At 45.0% G+C, this 23,263-nt stretch overlaps 1 protein-coding gene across 1 annotated transcript in view; it reads left to right on the top strand.

The window, feature by feature from the left end:
• PGAM1 (phosphoglycerate mutase 1) overlaps positions 1–23,263 on the top strand; it is a 122,165-nt gene that overhangs the window by 54,740 nt on the left and 44,162 nt on the right. The window contains exon 2 of the mRNA XM_069611580.1: positions 14,556–14,830. Within this exon, the coding sequence (XP_069467681.1) occupies positions 14,556–14,830 (275 nt within the window). The remainder of the gene's footprint in view (positions 1–14,555; positions 14,831–23,263) is intronic.

The following is a 23,263-nucleotide window of genomic DNA, read 5'->3' as shown; positions in this document are numbered from 1 at the left end:
ACCCACTGGTCCAAGCCCTGCAACATCACTGTGCATTGCTGGCATCAGAAACCTCAGAAATGGCAGCTGGAAAGCATGCTGCTCGCTAGAAATCATCAGAAAGTGCACAGTGAAAATATGAAAAATAGGCCACCATCTACTTTTGCCTATGTCCGTGGTAACACCACAGGAGACAACTGCCAAAACCCATCATTTGGCTGCCCACAGAGCAAAATCATTGCAGAAGAAACGGAGTTGTTTCAAAAATCATTTTTTATTTGGTGTCAAATTTGCAAAAATCATGGCTCACAAACCACCCAAAAAGATCCAACCTCCTTGTTGGGTGGTCAACATCATTCTACTGCAAGAATCTACATAAATATAAGGTCCACAGAAGTATGTGTTATCTGAACAAAGTCCACTTTTGAGGTTTGCTTGCTGGAAGAAATCTGTCAAAAATGGGTGTAATACCGTTACTCACCTCTATCGGAAGCCGGCGATTTAAAACCATTTTGTGTAAAGTTGTACATTGAACCCAAACTATGCCAAAGAAAGACTTGCTATCAGAAGCCCAAGATGTGGATACAATTCAAAACTATATTCTGAAAAGGCTTGAAGTAAGAAATGGTTTGATGTATGTGTTCAAAATGTGAGTTATAATACAATATAAGACCATTTTTAGACATTGGGTTTAGGAGTTAAAGTTTCCCACACTGTGCTTCAACAAATTCCACACCTCTCCCTGAACAAAGGAAACTCCCTCTTGCCCTTGGCTAAGAGATTGACAGGCTGTTAAAAGGAACTAGGAGAGGCACCCTGGCCTGTTGCTCTGAGTAAAGACAAAGGAGTCCTTGGGCTGTGACTGATAACAAACTGCTGGCAGGAAGGACATGTGACCCTCTGAATCAGCCCAGCTCTGGAGGCGGACCAGACTGATGTGTGGATTTAACATTGGCGTAAATATGTTTTAGAAAAATACTTATAACAAATTGCACTGAACTGACAAAAATGTGAAACTTTGAGATTGTTAAAATGAAAAATTCGCTCACAGTTTAAGACTAAGCTGGAATCTGTGCGATGTTCTGAGACTAAATCCCGGGATTTATTCATATTGTAGCCACTGTGTTTATGCTAGGAACATGAAAAATTACAGAAATATGCCCAGGTGGGGTGTGCATGTATGTCTAAAATTGGTGCAGAACTAATATTGAGAAACACACCAAAAGAGAGAAAAAGTTGTCATTTCTGAACCAAAGCTCTTGGGAAGATGAGAGTTGAACAGAAATGTACCTTAGGGAATCTGTCATGTAATTTATGTAGTATTAACAAGTTGTGCATATTGTAAAGATGTTTTTTATGAAAAATAAGATATACTGTACAGAGGCAACGGGGGTTCCCCTAAGCCATAAACATGACACAGGATGACACGCTGCTCCTTTCTCCAGTCAGGGGACAGGGAATCCTCTGTCCTATCAGATCCATAGAGGGTTGGGCATAGAGAATCAGCCTCCCCACCCACTTTGGAAATACATTAATAGGGACTGCTGAGGACAGACAAGGACACACACTTCCACTCCTCAACTGATTTCTTGGCGAAGCACCCTGCAGGAAGATCAAGGCTCCAGGAAGATCCAGAAACCAGACTCCAGAACCAAGCTCTAGAACCTTGAAGCAGAGAGGCCCAACCCAAAAGCTGAACCTTTTTCAGCTGGCCTTCAAAACCTTTTGCAACCTGATCCTAACCCCTAAACTTCCAAGGGGCATCTCAAAATCCAACAGCCTGGCTGAGCTGTTTTGCTGTTCTAGCTAAGAACCCTGTGCTAGAACCCAGATCCAGACCCAGAGAGCAGAGCTGTAGCCAGAACCTGTCAGATCCAGTCCAAGAGGCCACGCAGACGGCAGTGCCTTGCTGAGAGCAGAACCCAGTGCTGAGATCTGTCCTTTGGCGAGAGAACCCCAGCCAAACCCTTGACCAGATCTTTGACGGGGCCCACTCCATTCCAAAGCCATAGGAGTGAGTATCTAGTCTAGAACTGTCCATAGTCCTCGCTTAATTTAAAGTAACCTAATCCAACCACTCTAACCTATCCATAACTGCATTATAGAATCTTGTGTCCATCCTGAATTCTTCTCATTATATTGTCTGTGATAATTATAGCAATAATCATCTTTGCGCTGATATTTTTCTGAAGAGGGACAAGTGTTTTGACGGACAGAAGTCAGAGCGGAGGCGCCGCTGTTCTGGTGGCTGCCCGTTGAGTGTCCTACTTCTTCATAGCTCCTTAGTATAAGCCTATCCTTGTTGGTAAATCTTTAAAGTGCATCTGTCATTTTTTTAAATCTTGACTTTGTTTCTGAAAAATCTAACTTTTGAACCGCACGTCCTAGAACCTGTCATTTCAAAGCTAAGATCCTAACCTTTCTAACGAACCCAAAACGACCTTCCAATTCCTTATAGATTTGCTGTAATTGCGTTTCACGCACGGGGGAAAAAGTGCCACGAATTAGCGATTTGGTTAAATTTCACCACATGTCAGAATAGTTGTTTCTTGTTTGCAACTGCTGAAATTCGTTTTCAATCTGATAATCATTCATGAATCATTGCTAGTGTTGACCTCAACCAATCCAAAGTAACTCTCACTAATTCTGAATCACATTTGGCGAATTAAAATAATGTTTACCATTTTCCCATTCATTGCAAACCTCATTCAAAAGCATTTTGGCCTTTTAAAAGCATACCTGTTCTCTCTAAGCTTGCTGGGGGAACTGGGATTGAACTGTATTATTGATTGTATTCCTGAAACCTGTGTGCCCTCATTTCCATCTCTTCATATTGCATAGTGGGGGTAGTGAATAGTCGTAGGGGAAAGAGTGATCATATTGTCTTCTGTGGCAATCGTATCTAGTTTTATTTCTGTGTTGCATTCTTTCCTATCTTGCATTTCCTTGAACCCATACAAAGTATTCTCTGCTACATTATTCTCCTATTCCTACTCCTAAGTGATTAAAGAGATTGTTGATATTGTAATATTACCCATTGCTGATCACCGTTCATAATCATAAGTGGGCTATTCAGATATTATTCAATTCAGATATTATTCGATTCATAAGTGTCTATATATATATATATATATATATATATATATATATATATATAGTTCAATTCTTCAAATAAACCTTTTAATATGCAAAACAAACCTACTTCTTGGCTCAATGAGGTCGGGGAGATCCAAAAAGAGGGGCGTTATTTAAGGGTTCATCACCCAGTTTTAAAGAACGTTTGACATAAAAATATATAAATAAGGGTTTCCATTTGGCATCCAGACTAGGCATTGACTTAGTGGAATGTGGATTGAAGTCCCTTACAAACCCCCTCGACCGTGGTTATTGTTTGTTTATTAATTTGTAAAGTGCACCACACCCATAGATATATGGGCGCGTTGCACAAAAGTTTGAAGGTTACAGTTACATACACATACACATAGACATTATAATATAACCATACAGCAGGTAGCAAATTATGAAAACAGGAAGCAGGCGCATTGCAATAAGTAAGGAATAAAGACAAGTATGGCATAAAGTCATAAATGACTAAGTAGAGTTAGATGCAATTCATAACTAGCCCGTTTTTGGTGTTTTTCCTAAAGCTTAGGAAGGTTTGGTCAATTCGCAGGTGAAGGGGAGGGCTTTCCAATGTTGGGCAGCCAACACAGGGAAACTGTTATCTGCCCTTTTCAAGTTGTATCTGGGAGCTATGATACAGCAGGAGTTAACTGTCCTTGTGGGGGCGTGTTGACTTTTTTTAAATGATCTTTTCCTTGTAGGTACTGCAGGGCAGCATTCTTTAGAAATGTATAGGTGATGGAGACTAATTTGAACTGGATCCTGTCTTTGATATAGAGCCTTTTGTTCTTTCTTCTGGCCTCCGAGATGTGTTCTCTCCTGGGAATGTTTAGTGCTGTTCTAAGAGCATTATTTTGTAATATTTGGAGTTTATTCGTGATATGTTTGCTGGCTCCTGCATAAAGGGCATTGCAGTAATCAAGTTTAGAGAGGATTAGAGCTCTCGCTAGTGAGATGCAGCTCTTAGTAGATAGATAAAGGTTTGCATGCATGAATTAACTTGCAGGTGTACGCTATTGCAGATGCTGTAGCATTAACTTGCTTACCCATATTCTGTGTTTAGTCCAGGTAGAATCCTAACGTTTTGGTTTCTTTAGTAACTTTGATGACGATGCCATCAATGTTGAATGATATGCATTAACTGTTCAGTTTATTGAGGTGAGCCGGGCTCCTAAGATCAAGATCTGTTTTGTCATCATTCAGGCACAGGCCATGGGCTTCATCCATGCCTGAATGATTAGGTATATTCTGTTGACTAAGGCAAAGTCTGTGTCGTAGTCGCCCGATAGAGTTAGGAGTATCTGGGTGTCGCCTGCATAGTTTGTGTGGATGACACCCAGATGATCCAAGTCATCAAACAAAGGCTTTGTAAATATATTATGCATGGTGCGAGAAACGCATCAGCCCTGCAGTACTCCACATGTGATTGAGGACGGATCAGCAGCAGCCAAAGGAGAAGACTCATTGACCTGTTGAGAATGGATCAGCGGCTTCTTGGGAGGAGTTAGCAGCTGAGGAAAGGTGTTTACAAAGTACTTTGTATTTGGTTTATTTATAAAGCGCAACCAGGCCCAGGGGCATACGGGCACGTACGTTTTTTTGATCATGTTACATAAGAGTACAGTTACATTAGCAAGCAGTAGGCAACAGTTACAATAGTTGCCGTTACAAATAAATACATACATTGGTATTACAGGTACAAGCATACATGTTGCAATTAAGGCGGTGGGCCGAAGGTGAGACAGATGGTAATATTATTTACAATATGTACAGTGGGTAGGCAGAAAATCTAAGCTCTAAGCTTTTAAGCTGCCAATGTGTCCACGTCATGAAGCCAACGTTTGGTGTTGCGTTTAAATAGGTTGAAGAAGGTTACAGACCTGATTGGAACAGGTAGAGTATTCCATAGCTTTGAGGCTTGTACAGGGAAACTAACTCCTCCCGAATATGGAGTTTGAATCTTGGTATAGACATAGGGTTAACTTGAGCTGTTCTAAGTGGTCTTGTAGATGTGTGTGGGGTAAGTTGGTTTGAGATGTAGGATGGTGCGAGGTTAGCCCTGGCTTTGTGGGTAAGGGCAAGAGCTTTGAGGGATATTCTGTGCTCTATAGGGAGCCAATGCAGATTACGTCTAGTCTGAGATATGCGACTTCTTAGGGATGTTGAGGGCTGCCTGAATGGCGTTATTTTGAGTTACTTGTAGTTTGTGAATATTTTTGCGGCTAGTGCCTAAGCAGAGGGCATTACAATAATCCACTTTGGACAAGACTAACATTCTAGCAAGATTGATGAAGTTGGGAGTGGAGATAAATGGCCTACATGCGGTAATAAGTTTACATGTGTAGGCGGCTGAAGACGCTAATGCATTGGTTTGTTTGGTGAAGGATAATGTGGCATTGAGGTAGATACCAAGGGTTTTAGTATTATTAGAGACAGGGATGGGGTTACCATCAATAGTGAGCGATTTGAAAGCAGTATTTATTTTTTTATAGTGAGCGATTTGAAAGCAGTATTTAGTTTTTTTAGTTTAGCATGAGTACCAAGGATAATCAACTCAGTTTTTTCATCATTGAGACAAAGTCATTGTTTGCCATCCACGCTTGTATTACTGCGTATATTTCGTTGAGGGTTTTGCTATCAGTTTCATAGTCGCCAGAGATAGGAATGAGTATCTGGGTGTCATCCGCATAATTAGTATACGTGACACCCAGATAGTCACGTATACTAATTCGTGATCCACCAAATCGAAAGTGGCTGATGGCTCTAGTAGGAGTACTAAGGCACATTGTCTGTTATCTTTACGTTGGTTGATTTGCATTTTCAAGTCTATCAGCGCAGTTTCTGTGCCGTGAAGTGGTCTAAAGCCAGATTGTCTTAATCCTAGGAGATTGTTGGTCTGAAGGTACAGCTGGATCCTTAGGTATGCAGCTTTATCTATTTTGAGAAGGAACAGTACCGTGGTGATGGGCCTATAGTTAGTTGGAATGGTTGGGTGCAATGACTCTTTAACAGCGGTAGAACTCGCACATCCTTCAGGTTGGTGGGGACCTTGCAGGTGCGAAAAGAGGCATTTATTAGTTTGGTGATAAATGGAGCCAAGTCTCTGGCAGCTTCCTTGATTATTTGGGCTGGGCAAATGTCACCTTGGCATCTTGATGGCTTCAGTGATGCGATGATCTTTTCAACCTCTTAGGGGGTGACTTGAGAGTTATTTGAATTCCTGTGGAAGATGAGGAGGGTGTTCTTGGCGTCTGAGGTGGGTATCTGTTTTGGTGAGGGTCTTCTTGCTGCAATTTTATTTTGGAGGGTGGTAATTTTGTTGGACCGAGCATTTTGGATGTTGGTACACCATACTTTATCCTTTGTACAAGAATCCTCGGGTGGGTTAGGGGATTCCATTTCGCTCAGGATCACAAAAAGTTCCTTAGAACCGGAGCTAGCTTTATTGATCCTGTCATTGTACGTTTCGCTTTTAGTTTGTATTATTTCAGCTTTGTATTTTGTGGAGATTTCAGTCCGGTTGTTTGTTTTCCTTGGATGGCTAATTCTTCCATAAGACTTAGCGTTGTTTTCTCTGCCCGCAGGGTTTTTAGCTGGGGAGTGAACCTATTAGTTAAGGTGGAATTTCGGTTTACTTATCCGTATTTTGAATGGGGCAATGCAGTCTAATGCTTGTGCAATTGTGGAGTTATATAGGTCTACTAGTTCGGCTGGGTCTGATGCCTCTAAAGAAGAGTTCAGGGTAGGAAGCAAAAGGGGCAAAAGCTTATCCGTGGTTATGTTAGATTTGTTCCTAGTGAGGAGAGGCAGAGCTATGGGGTTTGTCTTGGTTGTTACTCGCTTGGCGGGGATTGTGAAGGATATTAGAAAATGGTCTGAGGTTCGATCAATGTCATAGAGGTCTCGCAATTGAAATCTGCTACCCATCTAAGGTTCTGCCTTTCTCATGGGTAGGTTGACTCTTTGCGTGAGACCAAGTTCAGTTAAGGTATCAGACAGTGCCTTAGCATGTTGGTCGTTGGGGTCCAGGTAGCCCAAGCCCAGATCATCTAGCAATAATATTTGTGAGGTAGGTTTGGTGTTGGCTGAAAGTATGGTCATAACGTCTTCCTCAAAGGAGCCAATGGGACCCGGGGGATCTGTAAATTAAATGGATAGTTAATGTATTTGACTTGGTCGTAGTTAGTTAGTTTGTAAGTAATTCACAGGACTTAACGATGGGTGAAGTAGATACTCTGAGCACTAGGCTCGACTTCGCGATGAAGGCAATAGCGCCTCCTTTTGAGGTTGTTCTATCTGCTCTCACAATAGTGTATGATTCCGGTACGGCCAATAGGAGGGAGGGCCCCGCCGCAGCGTGGAGCCATGTCTCAGATAGAGCTAGGCAATCTAATTCTCCAGAAATTATTAGGTCGGCTATATCTGTGGCATGTGCAACCAGCGATTTAGCGTTAATTAAAGCACCTTTTGATGTAGCGGATAATAGTGTGAGAAGGGTTGGGGCAGTCTTTCCCTTGGTTATGTCTTGTTTTTTCTGGTAGTTAGACTTAGACGTTAAGTCATTAGGCCCCTGTTGTGGGTAAGGTTTCGCAGGATTTTTGGTCTGTAAAGAGAAGTTTCTAGTAAGTCTGGATCCAAGCCTTATGTTTCTGGCTCCAGTGGAGCAAGGCTGGTTAGGAGTAGATTTCCTGGCATAAAGGTTCATCCATTGTGTAGGAGTTAAGTTATCTACTGAGTCAACAGTACCGGCTAGGTCTGTGCTGTGGTACTTCCTACTTATTTGTCTGAGAAATTTACAGGGTTTGATCCCTAGTAACGTCGCTGGAATCATGATTATTGATGGATGTTTGGGCTCTGGCAGGGGGTGGTCGATCGCTATGGCATGAAAGAGGACAGCTGCTAGTAAGTGCAATTGGCTAACTATGGGGAAGTTGGCAGCATGCATAGTATAAGAGAATCAGGCTGCTGAGCGTTGGGAAGGACGTTGAGAGACCAGGGTAGATACTAAGTTGTGTGCCCAGAGAGTCTAGAAAGCAATGTACATGATGGTCAGCCGGAGGTAGGCAAAATGAGCAATACTCTATACAGTATGTCGCATACTTTGTTATGAACCATAGGGTGCTACTAATCACAGCAGACCAATGTCGTGAGGGATTCGGTTTCTGAAGCTACATACAATCTGCAGTGTACTGTACATGAAAGACTTACGGTGCAGTGATATGTACTTCACCCAATTTTTGAGATTAATGTAGTAAATAGTGCTTAGGTGCATTTGGTTTGTGAGCTGCCAGAGTGCTTCGCGAGGGTTGGCTGCAATCTAATGAGTGTGGTGCAGTGGATGTCTGGGATCAGTTTAGTAGTTGTGTGCAGCAAGGAGGGTGGGTTCTGAGTCTGCATGCTGGCTGATTTTTATTATTTTTTTCTTCTCTTCTTCTTCGTGGGGCATAACCGCATTTTACCAGGTCGTTGAAGTGTTCTATATGTGATGTAGCTGTGTGCCGCTAGGCCGAATTGATTGAGGGGTGTAGCTACGTTCAATTGTTGTTTGATGTAAAGTGGAGAGTAAACATATTGGTAGGAATGAGTGTTTGCACGGGTGGGGGGGGGTTGCCTCCTTGCTTGGGATGCTTTCGGAGCTAGGCGCACTTCCCATGTCTGCAATGGTGATTCGTGGTAGTGGCTTTCAGTAAAATTATTGGTGGGTTATGTTGTGTTATCTTGGTCTGACCGTCCTTTACGTGGTGCTTTGTAATTGGACTTCACTGGGCCATTTTCTGGGTCCCTGGAGGGATATTAAAGCTGGGTTACTTGGTGCTTCTTGGGTTATTGTATATTTATTTATTTTCTTTCAGAGGGTTGTAGCCAAGCTTGGTTGCTTTTGTGCCACCAGTGCTTGGTAGTAGGCGATTCCTCGGTAGGTAGGGGACGCCTCTATTGATCATATAGCATCAACTATGATTTGATGGTTGAGGTCGTTGCGTACGGCTTGCAACTGCATAGGCCGGAAATCCTTGGTCAATAGGTTGATTTCTGTGCCCTGGCTATTCCGGGATGAACTAATTAATTGATCAGCTGTTTCCCATGGCTCTTATTTTCACAGGACGTGGATCATGGGGGCATGGGGGTTGTGGGGAATTCGTTAATGGCCTTGGGTGGACTATTTCATGGATTTGGGAAGAGTCATGTTTTTCACTGCTTTACGAAAGGTCATGTAGTCCTGACTGTGTCAAATACGGGGCGGTAGTGAATTCCATAGAGTTGGTGCCAAGGTCGAGCAGGCTGACCCTCCAAGTCTGGGTGAATTGGAGGCCGGGGATCATTAGGAGGGCTCTGCTTTGTATTGGGGTGCGTGTTGGGTGGTAGTGCATAGTCTTCTCAGGTATGTGGGGCCGGCCTTGTGCACTGCCCGGTGGGTGATGCACAGGATTTTGAAAGTGTCTCTTCGTCCAATGGGTAGTCAGTTGAGGGTGCAGAGAGTAAGTGAGATGTGGGCTCTTCATCCCAGTGAGTGCAAGGAGTAGTTTAGCAGCTGTGTTTTGGACTCTTTGGATTTAAGTTGGTATGCGGGAGCACCCAGGTACATGGAGTTTGCATAGTCCAGTCTGAACATGACAATTGACATAATAGAAGTCAATCTGTTGGGGAAGGAGAGATGGGGGAAGATGCGCCTCAGCAGCCTGAGCTGGTCATGACAAGATCTGGATACATTGTTGATCTGGTGGGACAGGCTTAATCCCGAGTCCAATGTGCAGCCTAGGTTTTTAACTGCGTTGGAGGTGAAGGGGGGGCTGGAAGGGGATTGGGAATGGTTGCAGAAGTAGGGCTGTGTTGCCACATACCATAATCTCGGTTTCCCCTGGGTTGAGGAGGTGGTGGTTTCTAGTCCTCCATTGGTCTATATCGCTGAGGCAAGCTGCTAGGGGCTGGGGGGGTGCTGAAGGGGGGACAGGGTTAAATATGGTCATCGCTCAGCTGGAGGATTCTTAAGATAATTTGAATGTCGGCATAATTGTAGCAGGTGAGGTTGTGCGAACAGCTGATCCTTGGCAGAGGGCTCGGGTAGAGGTTGAAAAGGAGCGAGGAGAGGCAAGCGCCCTTGGGTACTCTCCACTGTTGACTGGGTCAGCTGAGAAGGGGGAAGGGTAGTGACTCGTTTCCTGTTAAGGAACGAGGCAATCCATTTGAGAGATGTCTCGGATTCCAAGGGAGTGGAGCTGGTCGAGGGGGATTGAGTGGTTAATGGTGGCAAAGACAGCTGAGAGATCCAGGAGAACCAGAGCGGTGCATCCTTCAGACTCTGCCATAATTTTGAGGTCGTCCCAGATCGAGATCAATGTGGTTCCAGATCCATGGCGAGGCCGGAATACAGACTGAGCGGGGTCAAGAAGGTTGTTGGATTCGGCAAAGAGGTTGAGCTGGGAACAGACGGAGCGGTCAATGTGCTTTGCCAGGAATCTGGAGATGGACCTGTATTTGGATGGTTGAAGGGGGTCAAGGCTTGCCTTTTTCAGAAGGGGATTGACTTGCGCTATTTTTGAAGGGTTCTGGGAAGGAATCATTGAGTATGGACCTAGCCTGTTCCCCAGCACAGGTGGAGAAGATTTCTTTGAGGAGGGAGGTGGTCAAGAGGGGCCGGGGGGGACCCTGAGGGTCTGCTGCTGGATAGTAGTTTAAGGAATTCTTCGCTCGAGATCGGCTTGAAGGAGTTGAAAGTGGTGCTGCGGGGGTGGGTCTGGGCTGGGTTCGGGGTCTTGAGCGGCGGAAGGCTAGGTCCGAGAGTTTGGCATTCAAGGTAGCGGTCCTGTCCAATGCTGTTCTGTAGAGTGGGAGAGGGAGTTGCAGAGCGCTTGTGTGGGCCTGGTAGGGGCAGTTGTGCAAGTTGGTTTCACGAATTCCAAGATGATCCTGTGGAGCTCTTTACTACTGCTACGGCAGTTTAGGATTCTTTTATTTTAGTAGGATTTTTTTTTTTGGCCTTTCAGATCTTAGATTTGTAGATACAGTGATGGCAGGCGAACAATGATTTGTGAAGTGTTTTTTTTGTTCTTTTTTTTTTCTTTTTTTAATGCTTACCATTTGCGCTCGAAGTATCGGTTATGGGTTCCGACATTCTTCAGGTGGGGCGTGAACCATTTGGGGATTGGTCCTGGGCCCGGCGGGGCATGAGGGAGGAGAGGGATGTTGAGCCAAGAGTCAAAGGATTCGATGTGTGTCTATCTGTGGTTGGGAGTGAGCGTAGCAAGACTTCACCTAGGTCAGGTAGTACACTTGAGGTAGTACACACCTCATGGGTGGTGGGGTCGGTGTGTGGATGGAGAAAGGTAGGGCTGAGTGGTCTGCCCAGATAGGGGCTTGGGGGTTGGACACCAGGGAGGTTAGAGGAGCTGAAGATTGCGTCAAGTGTGTGGTCTCTGGTGTGAGTGGGACCTGTGGTATACACAGTGCCTCTAGTTTGTCAACCAGGGGTTGGAGTCATGGGATTGTTTGGTATACCACATTCCCAACAGACCATTGCGATCTGCACAAAACCCCTCACCTAGATTCAAGCTCCAGAAAGCAGGTGGTCTCCAGATCTATTGGGAAACCTGGCGGCTCCAGCTTCATGTGTGATACCCTAATATCGGGCATATTGAATAGAAAGAGGGCACAACACACTGTACACAAATATCTGTTATTGTCTACAGATCTTATCCTGCTATCCTTTTACAAATGGGATGGCTGGATTTTAAATTTGATTTTTTAGCTTTCTATTTTTCTGCATCCCTCCCACCCCCTGCGTGTCTGTTTTTAATACTTTATGAGCCCTGTCCTCTAAGCAATCCCTGTAGAAAATGTTGCCTCGAAGGGCCTATTCATTGCTATGCTTGTTTGGCGATTGTCCTTGAGCCAAACTCTTAACTAAAAATGCCTCTAACTGGTACTACAGCCTGCGTAGTTGGAGCTGAGGCCTTCACCCTGCTGTAAACAAGGTCCAACAATAGTTTTACTTGGAACGGGACGTTTTCAAGGATAGAGTACAGGCGTCCATTCTTTGATAGCGTTTGCTAACTGTGGAAAAAGTAATCTCTGCTGTTTAAGAGGGATACGTACTTAACCTGAGAGCTGTGCCCAGTACTGAGAGAGAGATGTGCCCCAGCTCTATTAAATACAGAATCTGCTTTGCTTGTGTACCACATCCCTTGCAGTTGCTTGCTCTGGAGCTATGGAAGAACACCCCCTTCCAGGTTTGGCAAAATGTCATCAATGCAGACAGACTGTTGGCAAGGACGTGTCCTCTGTTTTGAGGGGATAAAACTAGGGACAATATTCTTTCTAGTGCCACCCGTCCTCCCTCAACCGCCTGTGGGCTCCCACTGTCCTAACAGGCTTCCCCCAGTTCCTGGGATGTAACTAGAGATTGCCAATCCCAGCGCCCGCCTGCACACACCATCGCCCCATGCACAACATTCCTACCCGATAAATACACCAGTGAAGCCAGCAATCATTCGCTGTGACACACTGAAATAAACTCATGCACGCCCATCACCACCCCCTCTCCCCCCACCCGACACTGTCACTAGAGGGACCACGAATGAGACAAATGGACCAGGCAAGCCAGCAGCCCTTGCTGAAGCACACCGAAACAAACCCAACCCACACCCACCGCCTACTCAGACCCTCGCACTAGAGAGACCAGAAATAATGAGACCACACCATCCACATTGGACAAAGATCGCTCCAGCCTACAAAACCTCAAAGACTACATTATGTATAACATCGAAGACTACAGTACGTATACATTACACCGCACCTGTGGACACAGGCTGCAGGCACGGCCAACCATCCATGCACTGTGGAATTCAGTTATGGCTATGCTTTCCGGTCTAGCAGCACATATAGCCGCCCACACTGAAACACCTGACGTACCTCAACACCTCTGCCACTAGCATACAGCGACTACCAACGAAAGAAATTCGGTATAGCTGGCCGCACATCCACTCTTCCCAACAGCACCCTATCACAAACCACCGACAGCGCCCACCCATGTGCCTGTCCTCTCTTGGGCTGCTTAGATGAGCCTAGCCCGACACCCAAGTCTTAGACCGGCAAATGCACACCAGCATCTTCTAATCTTAACTTTTCAGAATTTTCCAGCACATTCACTACGGTCATCGAGGGCGTTCCACAAAGCGCATTAAGGCCACACAAATGGAGAAAGAGCGCTATATAAATATTAAATGCAATACAATACTAACTCACTCACTCCAACCTACGCTCGTTGTTGGACCTCAAGGACTTTCTAGAAGTCACCTACTCTCTTGATAATTGACAATGTAATCCAGTTTTGATTTGGTGCCTCCCCCTCGCCCTCCTTTTCTCTCATGCCTTTACCTTATTTTGTATCGCTGCTGCGTTACCCAACCCCCAGTGCTCCGTGCCCCAACCCCTCCCCCACTGGCGCTTGGCTCCCCCAAAACCCCTGCTGCCTGAGCTCCACCCGCCCCGAACCCGATGCTCATGCTCCCACACCCCGCCCACCTATGCTCTCTCCACACCCCCAGGGCTCACTTGATTCCAGCGAGAGGATAGATCTTGCAGTGTAAAGACCGGCAATACTCGAGGGTTTGTAAATGTTACATATGAACGTCCCTACACTTCGCCCTCCTGAACCTGTCTACCTAGTATTGATCTGGAGCAGTGAAGGGTCCGGGTCTGTATATTATACAATTGGTCACCTGACCAAATAGTTGGTCAGGTGACCCTTGGATCAATTGTATAATATACAGACCTGGCCACCCTGACCCTTCACTGCTCCAGATCAGTACTAGGTAGACCGGTTCATTTAGACTCCTAGCAGGGAATATAACGCTCACTCTTTTTTTTTATATGATGCTTGATTGAGTTGTATTGCACACAGATGAAATGTCATAATCCAGAGTTTGTTTTGTATGCACTGTATTTAGTAGGAGCCTTATTTGGCTCCAAGCAGTCTCCTGTAAGAGTAATTAATCTAGAATGATGTATGAGAACTTGCCCTGATTTGATCAAGGCGATCTGCTGAAACACGTGTGAGGAGGAGGGTCACCCTCCAGAATTGTGTGATTTTAAACTTTATGAATGTCAAACTGGTGCAAATCTCTGGAAGTATTCTTTTCTCGTACATTTTTTAGCGTTTATTTTGGCTTTTCACTGCCATACTCCAGCGAGACGCGACGGGCAACAGAATTAGCTTTACCAACTCAATATGTCACACATGTAAGAAAAGGAACTAATGTGAAGGTGTCGCCGAGCAGACCAGCTTTAAGACAAGAGCCTCGTTTTATGATTGGATACTATAATTGTTTTTGCCTGCTTGTTATCATCCAGGAAAATCTGAGTCTCATTTGAAGGCTGCTTTTGTTATCTTAATCGCTTTTACTCATTAATATTTAACGTTGCAGGGCCCGTTTTTGATTGGGTTGTTTGTCTTCCAGATGCAGGCTATGAGTTTGATGTTTGTTACACCTCTGTCCTTAAACGGGCCATCCGCACCCTCTGGATTATGCTGGATGGCATTGATCAGATGTGGGTGCCTATTGTCAGAACGTGGCGCTTGAACGAAAGGCACTATGGTGGGCTGACTGGCCTAAACAAAGCGGAGACGGCAGCCAAGCATGGTGAGGCACAGGTGAAGATTTGGAGGCGCTCGTTTGACGTTCCTCCGCCACCCATGGACCCAGGTCATTGCTACTACACAAAAATCATCAAGGTGAGGCAAACTTGCTAATTTTTTTTCTAATTTATGGGGACCTTTCTTTGCACGCGTTTGTCGGGGCATATGCCTAATGCTTCAGTTTCTTCTCTGTTCTGTGTAAGTTCCTCTATGGTTTGCTGGATTTGTGGGGCTGGTACGTGTTTCTCTGTAGCTCGCAGTCGGTGCCCCCTTGTGTTGCTGTTTCTTTTCTGTGGAGTGAATGCTTGTTTTTATGGTTTGCTGTTGTATCGGATCCATACATTCTATTTTCTCTTGTCTATGCATATTTCATCATGATGTACTGGAAGTGCGTTTGTATTGCTTCATGGTTTAACTCCGAACCACAGATTTTTTTATTTTTTTATTCTGTCATTTCCTGCTCAGAAAGGTTGGTTGAATAAAATGCTGGTGTTTAGTAGAAAAAGATTAGGCTAGCAAAATGGCATGTTTGAAGCTTTGCACTCTGCTTGGAATGCAGCATTTCATGGCAGAATACACTTTGAAAAGATGTATAGGCCTCCATATAATACAGACAACTGGTATCCAGCTCATAAAGTAGCTAAACGGGGAGGGACTGTGACTAGTAACCAATAAATGCATATGGGGACGTGTCATTGAACACTGCTCAGAGCAGACTAACTTTGCATAATACAAGACTGCAAAAAAGGATATGGTCACTAACAAAAACTGTACCTGTAAGTTTCAAACGGGAATGTTAGTAGATAGTTGGCCAGCCATACTGGACATAACCAGTTGTAGGCAGGGCAAATTAACACGACTTCAAAGGAAAGGTATTCGCTAACAACAAATGGTGATCTGAAACTGATTTGGTTTGAGCTATCTCATTTGGTGATCTTTGTTGATTCTTTGACACGGATTACTGGTTGGGCTTCTTGCGGTGCCACTGCAGGTAGCTGGCAGGCTCCTTTTCATTCACATCTGTTGAGCTTGGCAGGAGTTCTAGACGTTGCAGGATCAGACCCTGGTCGGAGCTTTAACAGACCCTAAACCGACTGCTTCTCCTGGTCAGTGCTTTTTAATAGCAAGATCACTTCTCCTGGCATCCCTGCACAGCTGCCCGAACACATTTGCCCTCCTTTAATATCTGACCTTCATGTATGGGTGTGCGGAGGAACTTTTCCTCAGCAGGCTCCCCTCGGTGCTGAAATGCTTATTCCCCTCCCACCACCAAGAGGTGCTCATGCATGGTGCTTGGAGTTGGCTCTGCATGACTGAAGAAGAGCAGACAGTGGTTCAAGGTCTCTGCCGCAAATGGGTGTCTGGGTAAATCGAGGTTCCTAATAATTGAGGTACTAGAATTGATTGCTGAAAAATAAAGTGTACAATTTCAACCTTACAAATGAAATCCTTACAGTAATAACCTAACGAAAGTAGAAGTAAGCTAAAAATTGCGATTGACAAGCAACATCAGTCCTATTCAGATAAAAGCAGGGCAGAAGAAGTGTAATACAAGCTCTAAGCAGTAGCCCGAGGCTTAGCTGGGCTAGTTGTGAATAAGAGTTGGGCAGACAATATGATCGCATGGATTTGACATGTCATAGGAGCTTTGACCCAACAAAGATGACTTTTCAAAGAGGCCCAACCCAGTAATCCTGATTGCCTTGTCTTGTGGGTTGTGAAAATGTGCTTGTGGTACCATTTAACAAGTAAATAAATTGCGAGAAAGCTCACTGCTGACGTCTGCAGTTTGGAATCCCAGCAGGATTAACTTCTAGCCAACTGGGCATGAACAGAGCTGTTTTGAATTGGTTAATAGTATTAAAATGCATAGTGCTTTGAGGATGTGCTATATAAAAATACATTTTACTTTGTTTAACCAGCCTAGATCCTACATGGTCAAGGACTAAAATTGTGATAGTTCAAAAAACAAGGTAAAGAGAAACACCAGCAAAGCACTGTAAAGCGTTATCTGTTTTTGCAGTTCCTGAATTGCTCTTAGACGTGTATTTACACATACAAATATATGTAAATAATGAACATAACTGGAGAACCTCTAGTTTGATAGTCGTGGTTTAACGATGTGCATTCGAGGCAATGGAACAAAGTTTCTTCCACTGCCCTTACAAAAGGACCACTGCAGCACCATTGCACCAACCTAATGTGAGTTTGCTTATACTGCTATAGATGACTTGGTGTTCAGTTCTCCCTCCCTCTTCTTCCTTCCAAGTTGTCGTCCTTCCTCTCGTTTTGTCACCATCAGCCTTAGTGCTCTGCTCTACTCCTTTGTGCTAGTCTCCTCGCTGTCTGACCTAGTCTCCTCGCTGCCTGACCTAGTCTGCTCGCTCTGTCCTCCAAAGAGCACTTGTGTTGTGCCTGGTTCTCAGACCTTGCCCAGTGATGTGGGCAGCAGGACAACTTGCTTCAGAACTCCTGCTGTTGTGCTTCACTCACACTGTGCACAGCTCTTCTCCTATGAAGCCGGATGTTCACCCTGGCCCTTCCTCTCTGCACAGGTTTTAGAGTGTCCATAGTCCCAAAGGCACTTCATCTGACGTTGCCATATAACAAGTGAGGGGAGAGGGCCTACATAAATCCAAGAAAAAGGAAGAATTGTATGAACTGAAGTAAATTCAAACCAACACACAACTGGCGGGAGCAGGCTGCTCCGTTATATGCAACCGACGAGCTGAAAGAATAATGGTGTCGTTAGCTAGGAGCTACAGTCTCTTAATAAGGAGCACTTGGGCTGACTAACCTTGTAAAGGACAATACTTTGCGAATGAAAAATGAATCGAGTATAGCGTAAGCTATTTTGTATAATGCAGTATTCCGAATGAATGGCGGATAATGGTATATGTTTTAATGTGCAGTATAACTGACATTAACTATGGTGAGTTATACTGAGTTCATCTTGCACAGTTGTACAAATGTAACCCATGTGCACCAATTGTAGAATTTGGAATGGGACATACTGCTAAAATGTGAGCGTATTGTATGATGTGTTGCGTTATTAATTTTGGGATCCGTGCAATGGGGTTTCTTTGTAGAACTATTTCGCACCCAGCATAGCCCCTGAAGAAGGCCCAGACAGTAGTAAATTATAGGACTAAAACATGTAGGGCTCTTTTTAAGCAATAAGCCCCTCGCAGGGGAGGCATTACCACTTCAGGTAATGCCCCGGGGCCCACAGTTAATTAACGAAGGCTTGAAGTGGTGATGCCCCTCTGCGAGGGGCCTCTTGCTTATTAGTATCCACGGCCTGCAAGACCGGAGTACTAAGAGCATTTCTTTTCTGTTCCGAAACGCTCCGGTGTTTCGGAACAGAAAAAGAAATGTAAAAAATGGCCGCCAGGGAAGGGAAAACTTAGTCAGTTTTCCCTTTCCATGGTGCCCATTGAAAATGAATGTGAAAAAGTAAACAAACAAAATGGCCATCATGGAAAGGAAGAAGGGACTGCAATTAGTCCCTTCTTCCTTTCCATGACGGGCTGTCGTGATCAGGAACTGACGTGCTGGGACCGAAGTGTTCCCAGAGCGTCTGCTCCCGAAATGGGCAAAAATTAAGTTAAGTGGGGTGAGGGGAGCACACAACACTTAACTCGATTGCTGTTGGGGGAAGATTGCTGCCTGCAGTTGCGTGGTGGCTTGGACAGGGGATTACCCCATTCTGAGCCTCCTCATTGGCTGAGTGGCACCACACTCTGCCCCTCCCTCCTTCCCCCCCCTCCCCAGGAGGGAAGGAACATTGTGGGACGAGAGGGATTCCCGGCTGGGTAACGCCCTGGTGAGGGCCAATGAGATTGCATGCAATGTCATTGTCCCTCGCCGGGTACTAATGTATAAACTAGCCTGAACTAGTGGGAAGACCTTTTTTTGACTGTCAACCCCATGCATATGGTTTTCTGTTTGTGAGACCAAGGTGTGTTCTAGTTTTAAATGTGTTTGCATAATGTAGGAGTGAGTTTATTTCATGAATTACAAACGAATACAGTGCAAATTTAAAGATTTCCTCAGACGTGTGATAATCCGATGGGGTCATCGCTGTTTTCCCAGTGGTGACCTCCTCCCATGTGGCCAGGGGACAGCAGCGGCTATCTGATCCTGACCCTGGCGGTGGCTATATGAGGGAGGATAACATGGAGTGGGGGAGAGAGTCGTGGTATCCACGGATGAGACATGGTATCCCCATTTCCCCTTGTAGAATGAATCTCCCATTTGTAACCCTGTAATGGCCTATTGTGATTCTTCTCCTGCTCCCTCAAAGGAGAGAAAATAATTCTTCTCTTTCCAATCTACAGAACAATTTCACACACTGACCTGCCCTCAAAACCGCTCAAACATTCCTCCAATGCCTTCTAAAAGGGACTACTGTTCCCAGGAACACCTTAACACTGCGAAGAGGAGTGGAGGAATGCAGAGCAGGAAATGTCCCGAGCACAGACAGCGCTGTAGTTGTTGGGAACCTGCACCTGTACGTGGGTTGCTTAAAACCACACCACCAGAAACCAACACACAGCTGGTGGGAGCAGGCTGCTCCGTTCTATGCAACCGATGAGCTGAAAGAAGATTGGTGGAGTTGTCTGGCTCAAGAGCGGAGGAGAGGAAAGCTGCACATGGAAGATTACACACGGTGGGAATGCCAGAAGCCAGTGTAGAGCTCCTGGGCGTTCGCCGGTGGAAAGAAGCAGCGAGGCACTTACTGGAGACCTGAGCAAAGCGGTGAAGCCCAGCTGTCACTGTAGGAAGCAGTAACGCTTAACGACCAAGCTGCGTTAGGAAGAAATCAACCGACTACTGTTGTCGGCAAGCTGGGAGAAGGACAAGAAATGCCACGAAGAGCCAGCGAGTCAACGCTGGGACGAAGAGAACACCGGGTTGTATTGGTGAGCACGCCACATGCTAGATGTTAAAGAAGTCCAGCCGGTTATTAAAACCAAGGTGAGAAAGTGAAGGTGCATTTGCTAAAGAAGGGAAACTTTTGAAGTTTGCCCATATGTACAAAGCATACAGATCTAAAACAGTAACCCATCAGGGTATAATGGACAAGGTGGACTAGCCAATAAGGCAAGGTTATAAATTGCCAAGAAAGGAAGTGCGAGCAAAACGCTAATGAGGCAATATGCCACAGAAAGAATGAATTGGTCAAAAGGGCTTGTGTGGTTTATTGTTGGAGTTGCCGACAAAGGCAATTAAGAGTGTGAATACAAGAATACCTGGCAGAAGAGTGCCCCAGGCAATCACAAATGTGTGATTTCAAGAAACCCTGCCACTAGAGTATATCGGGAGATCACCAGTTTGTGGATATAAGAGATCAAAGAAAAACCTGGCAGGAGAGTACACCAGGTATCCTGACCACTCCAAGACCAACAATAATTGTGCATGATCTTGATATTGATCAAGAGGAGAGACAAGAATTGTTACTTTCATGAAAGTGTGAAGAATCCAGGGGAGGGGGAGATACCCTCTGGATTAAAGAGCAACAACCTTGAGGGACTTTCTCTTTTTAGTTATTACTTTTACCATTTGAACATTTTTAAAAACACTGAAGACCAAAGACCTTATCCTTTTCACTTAAAACTTAATTTCTTGAGTGTGCGAGGGTCAGAATAGTACTTTGGACACAAGGCGTTTTCTTTTTTTTTGTGTGGACATTTGACACTGACAAATCGGTCGTTTTAGTTTTAGGTAGGGAAACCCCTCTGGTGCAGGGACAGTGAGGCATTTTCCTAACCCCTTTTTATCAATGAAAGTATATACCCAAAACCATGTCTAATTTGTGTCCGGGTTTCATTTATGACTTGTTGGACATGTCCAAGGACAAAGAAGAAAATGAGGTAGGATTATTTTGAAATCTCCTAGGTTTTTGTTTTCTATGTACTATAGTTTGTTTACAGGGGGAGGGGTGCGCTCTTAGTAACCTGGTTGACACCCTTTTTTGTTTGTTAAGGAGGATATTATTATTTCCATTCAGGACATCCCTACAATGGTGGCTGCTATCAAGGTGTGCTCACTCTCCAAAGCATTTTATCTGACCTTCAGAGCTGTATATGGTTTTCTCCTTTCTCATTAGCTGCAAATGGTTTACAAATGGTATACATTTAAAATCAATGGTATACATTTAAAATCAAAATATGTATCCCAAAATGGAGAACCCCAGACGTCATTGTATACAATGGAAAATGTACTAGCCACATTTCAAGTCATCCATGTGCAACAAAGACCAAGTTAAGCCATTCTCACCATTGTTGGTAGGTATGCTGGAAAATGTGTTGGGGCGATACATCTCCAATATTGTTCCTTTAAGCCAATGAACTGTTTAAAAATAAATAAAAGAATAATTCTTTTAAATACTACAAGTTGAGAGGTTTTTGTTAGGAATTACACTTTCTGATTTACAGACTGTCAGGGACCGGGGCTAAAACTATGCAAACTCATGGGATCACCCCCCTCGGAAAACTAAACTCTGAGGCAAAGTTAGCTGGTCCTGTAAGGGGTTTGACTGAATACAATTAGTGATGATATTGGTGGTTCACTCCTCTCACAACCTTTGCAAGCAGCCCAATAAGATGGCAGCCTTCTCTGCTAAGGGCTGCAAAATAGTGGCTGAAGCTTGTGAGGCTACTGTGACGCAGGACCTGGCAGCCTTTGATATGTAAGGGAATAAACACTGATGGAAACTCCTGCTGCTACACATCAAGGGGATTTGCCCTCAAGGTACACTGGTTTGCTCATACGCAAATGTCCTGGTGGTGGGTACTTCTCCTGCCTACCTCTAACCCAACCCCGTCCACACACTTAATCTTCTCTCCATGTGATTTTGATGACCCCGGTGCATATACTGTAGCCTCATTTCCTGTCTGTCGACGTTCAGGTCCTCTTCCGATCTGACGTTTTGAGTGGGCTGAGTAGATTGAGTGGGAGGAAGGGGGCGTAAAACAACCCTGTATCAGGTTCCCACTGCTCCTGCAGCACCCCCTTCTGCTGGAGCCTCTGCCCGTCTTGCCCCTTCAAGCCTTCAGACTGTTACTTTTGTTGGTTGCTGCAGTGTAGGGAATTAGTTCATCGGTCACCTGTTTATTGCTGTGTTTTAATTGGGATGTTTGGCTAACGAAATGTCAGGCTTAGCACTAGGCTGAGAGAGAGAGATGGGAGTAGCAATTGGAGAAGATGGGCGAGATGGTGAGTGCCATTAGCGTGACAGAGGGAAGTTGAAAGGAGAATGGGGACTGTACAGCACAGTTCTGTCCTAGTCTCACAGGTGGCCTAGCAGTAGCAAATAACACAATGCAATTAAGTTAGAGTGCAGGATGTAAATACACACAGCTAATGTTTCAATGAAATGTCACAAATGCAGTGAATCGGGATGTAAATGCACACGGCTAAAAATCGTTTTTGAGCAGAGCACACACACCAGAGAGAGAAGAGGATAAGCAAACAATGATGTACAAGGATATAGATAAGGCAGCTAGAGGAGGAGGCAAAGTCCAGCCATCACTCGCTGGATGCTCAAACATTTGTAGGTGTGCTGAGGCCCGAGTTTGTGGGAGAGCGGGATGTACCCAGCAAGCAGCAGCATAGTTTGTCGTGGTGAACGCGCGGGGTGCCCTCCCCGCATAGACTCAGACGGGGCCTTAGCTGTGGGCCTTAACTGGATGGGCCAGCTTCTGGCTGTCGGCTCCTCTGATTAGCTATAGGCAGCCAAATCGAGAAGGGGCAGCAGGCTGGCAATGGGTGGAGGCTCCTAGCCATCTAAAGTGTGACTGGCCTACCTGTGATGAATAGCCAATTGGCCACAGGCAAGGGTGTAGCTTAACAACGATGCAGCCCCCCAAGTGCACTTGCAGATGTAAATGATTAGCGCTTCTTCAAAATAATTGAGCATGACATGTACTTGCCGATAATTAGTTTTATAATTTTCGTTTTTGCAGAAGTATTTAACCCACTAGGCCTTGCCTTGAATTTGAGTTGCAGAAAGTTGCTCCAGCAGCATCAAAAATGAAGAGGATGATGGTTGGCAGCAGTAGTCATGAGGATTGCCTGAAACCTGCCTCTAAAGCGTAACACCTGGTATGACTCAGAACTTGCACTCCTGAAACAAAAGTGCAAAGCAGCGGAACGGAATTACAAAACCTCAGGTACACTCTCTGACAAACTGGCCTGCCTCCTGCTCCAAAGGCAATGCAAACTCTTTCTCTGTGCCAAGAAAAGGCCCACATTCAGGCACGAGTATCTGGTGAGTCCAATAACATGGCTGAACTTTTCCAAATCTGCAGTGAGCTAGCCAACCCTTTTGCAGTCTCTTCCTCCCCGGGCCCTTTGCAATGCACTGGCCACACACTTTGCCACCAAAACTCGGGACATCCTGAACACCCTTGTTAGTCGGCCAACTAGCCCATCCCACGCCCCCTCGCCTCCTTCCACCTTCTCCTCTTTAAACATGAAGAAAGTAACCAGAGTTGGCTGCTCTATGAAGGCTTTTTCCAAACA

This window comes from Ambystoma mexicanum, chromosome 8 (genome assembly GCF_040938575.1).
Source record: "Ambystoma mexicanum isolate Mex_15411 chromosome 8, UKY_AmexF1_1, whole genome shotgun sequence".
NCBI classification, from domain to species: domain Eukaryota; kingdom Metazoa; phylum Chordata; class Amphibia; order Caudata; family Ambystomatidae; genus Ambystoma; species Ambystoma mexicanum.
The sequence above is the reverse complement of the archived record's forward strand: the minus strand, read 5'-3'. Positions and strand labels throughout refer to the sequence as shown.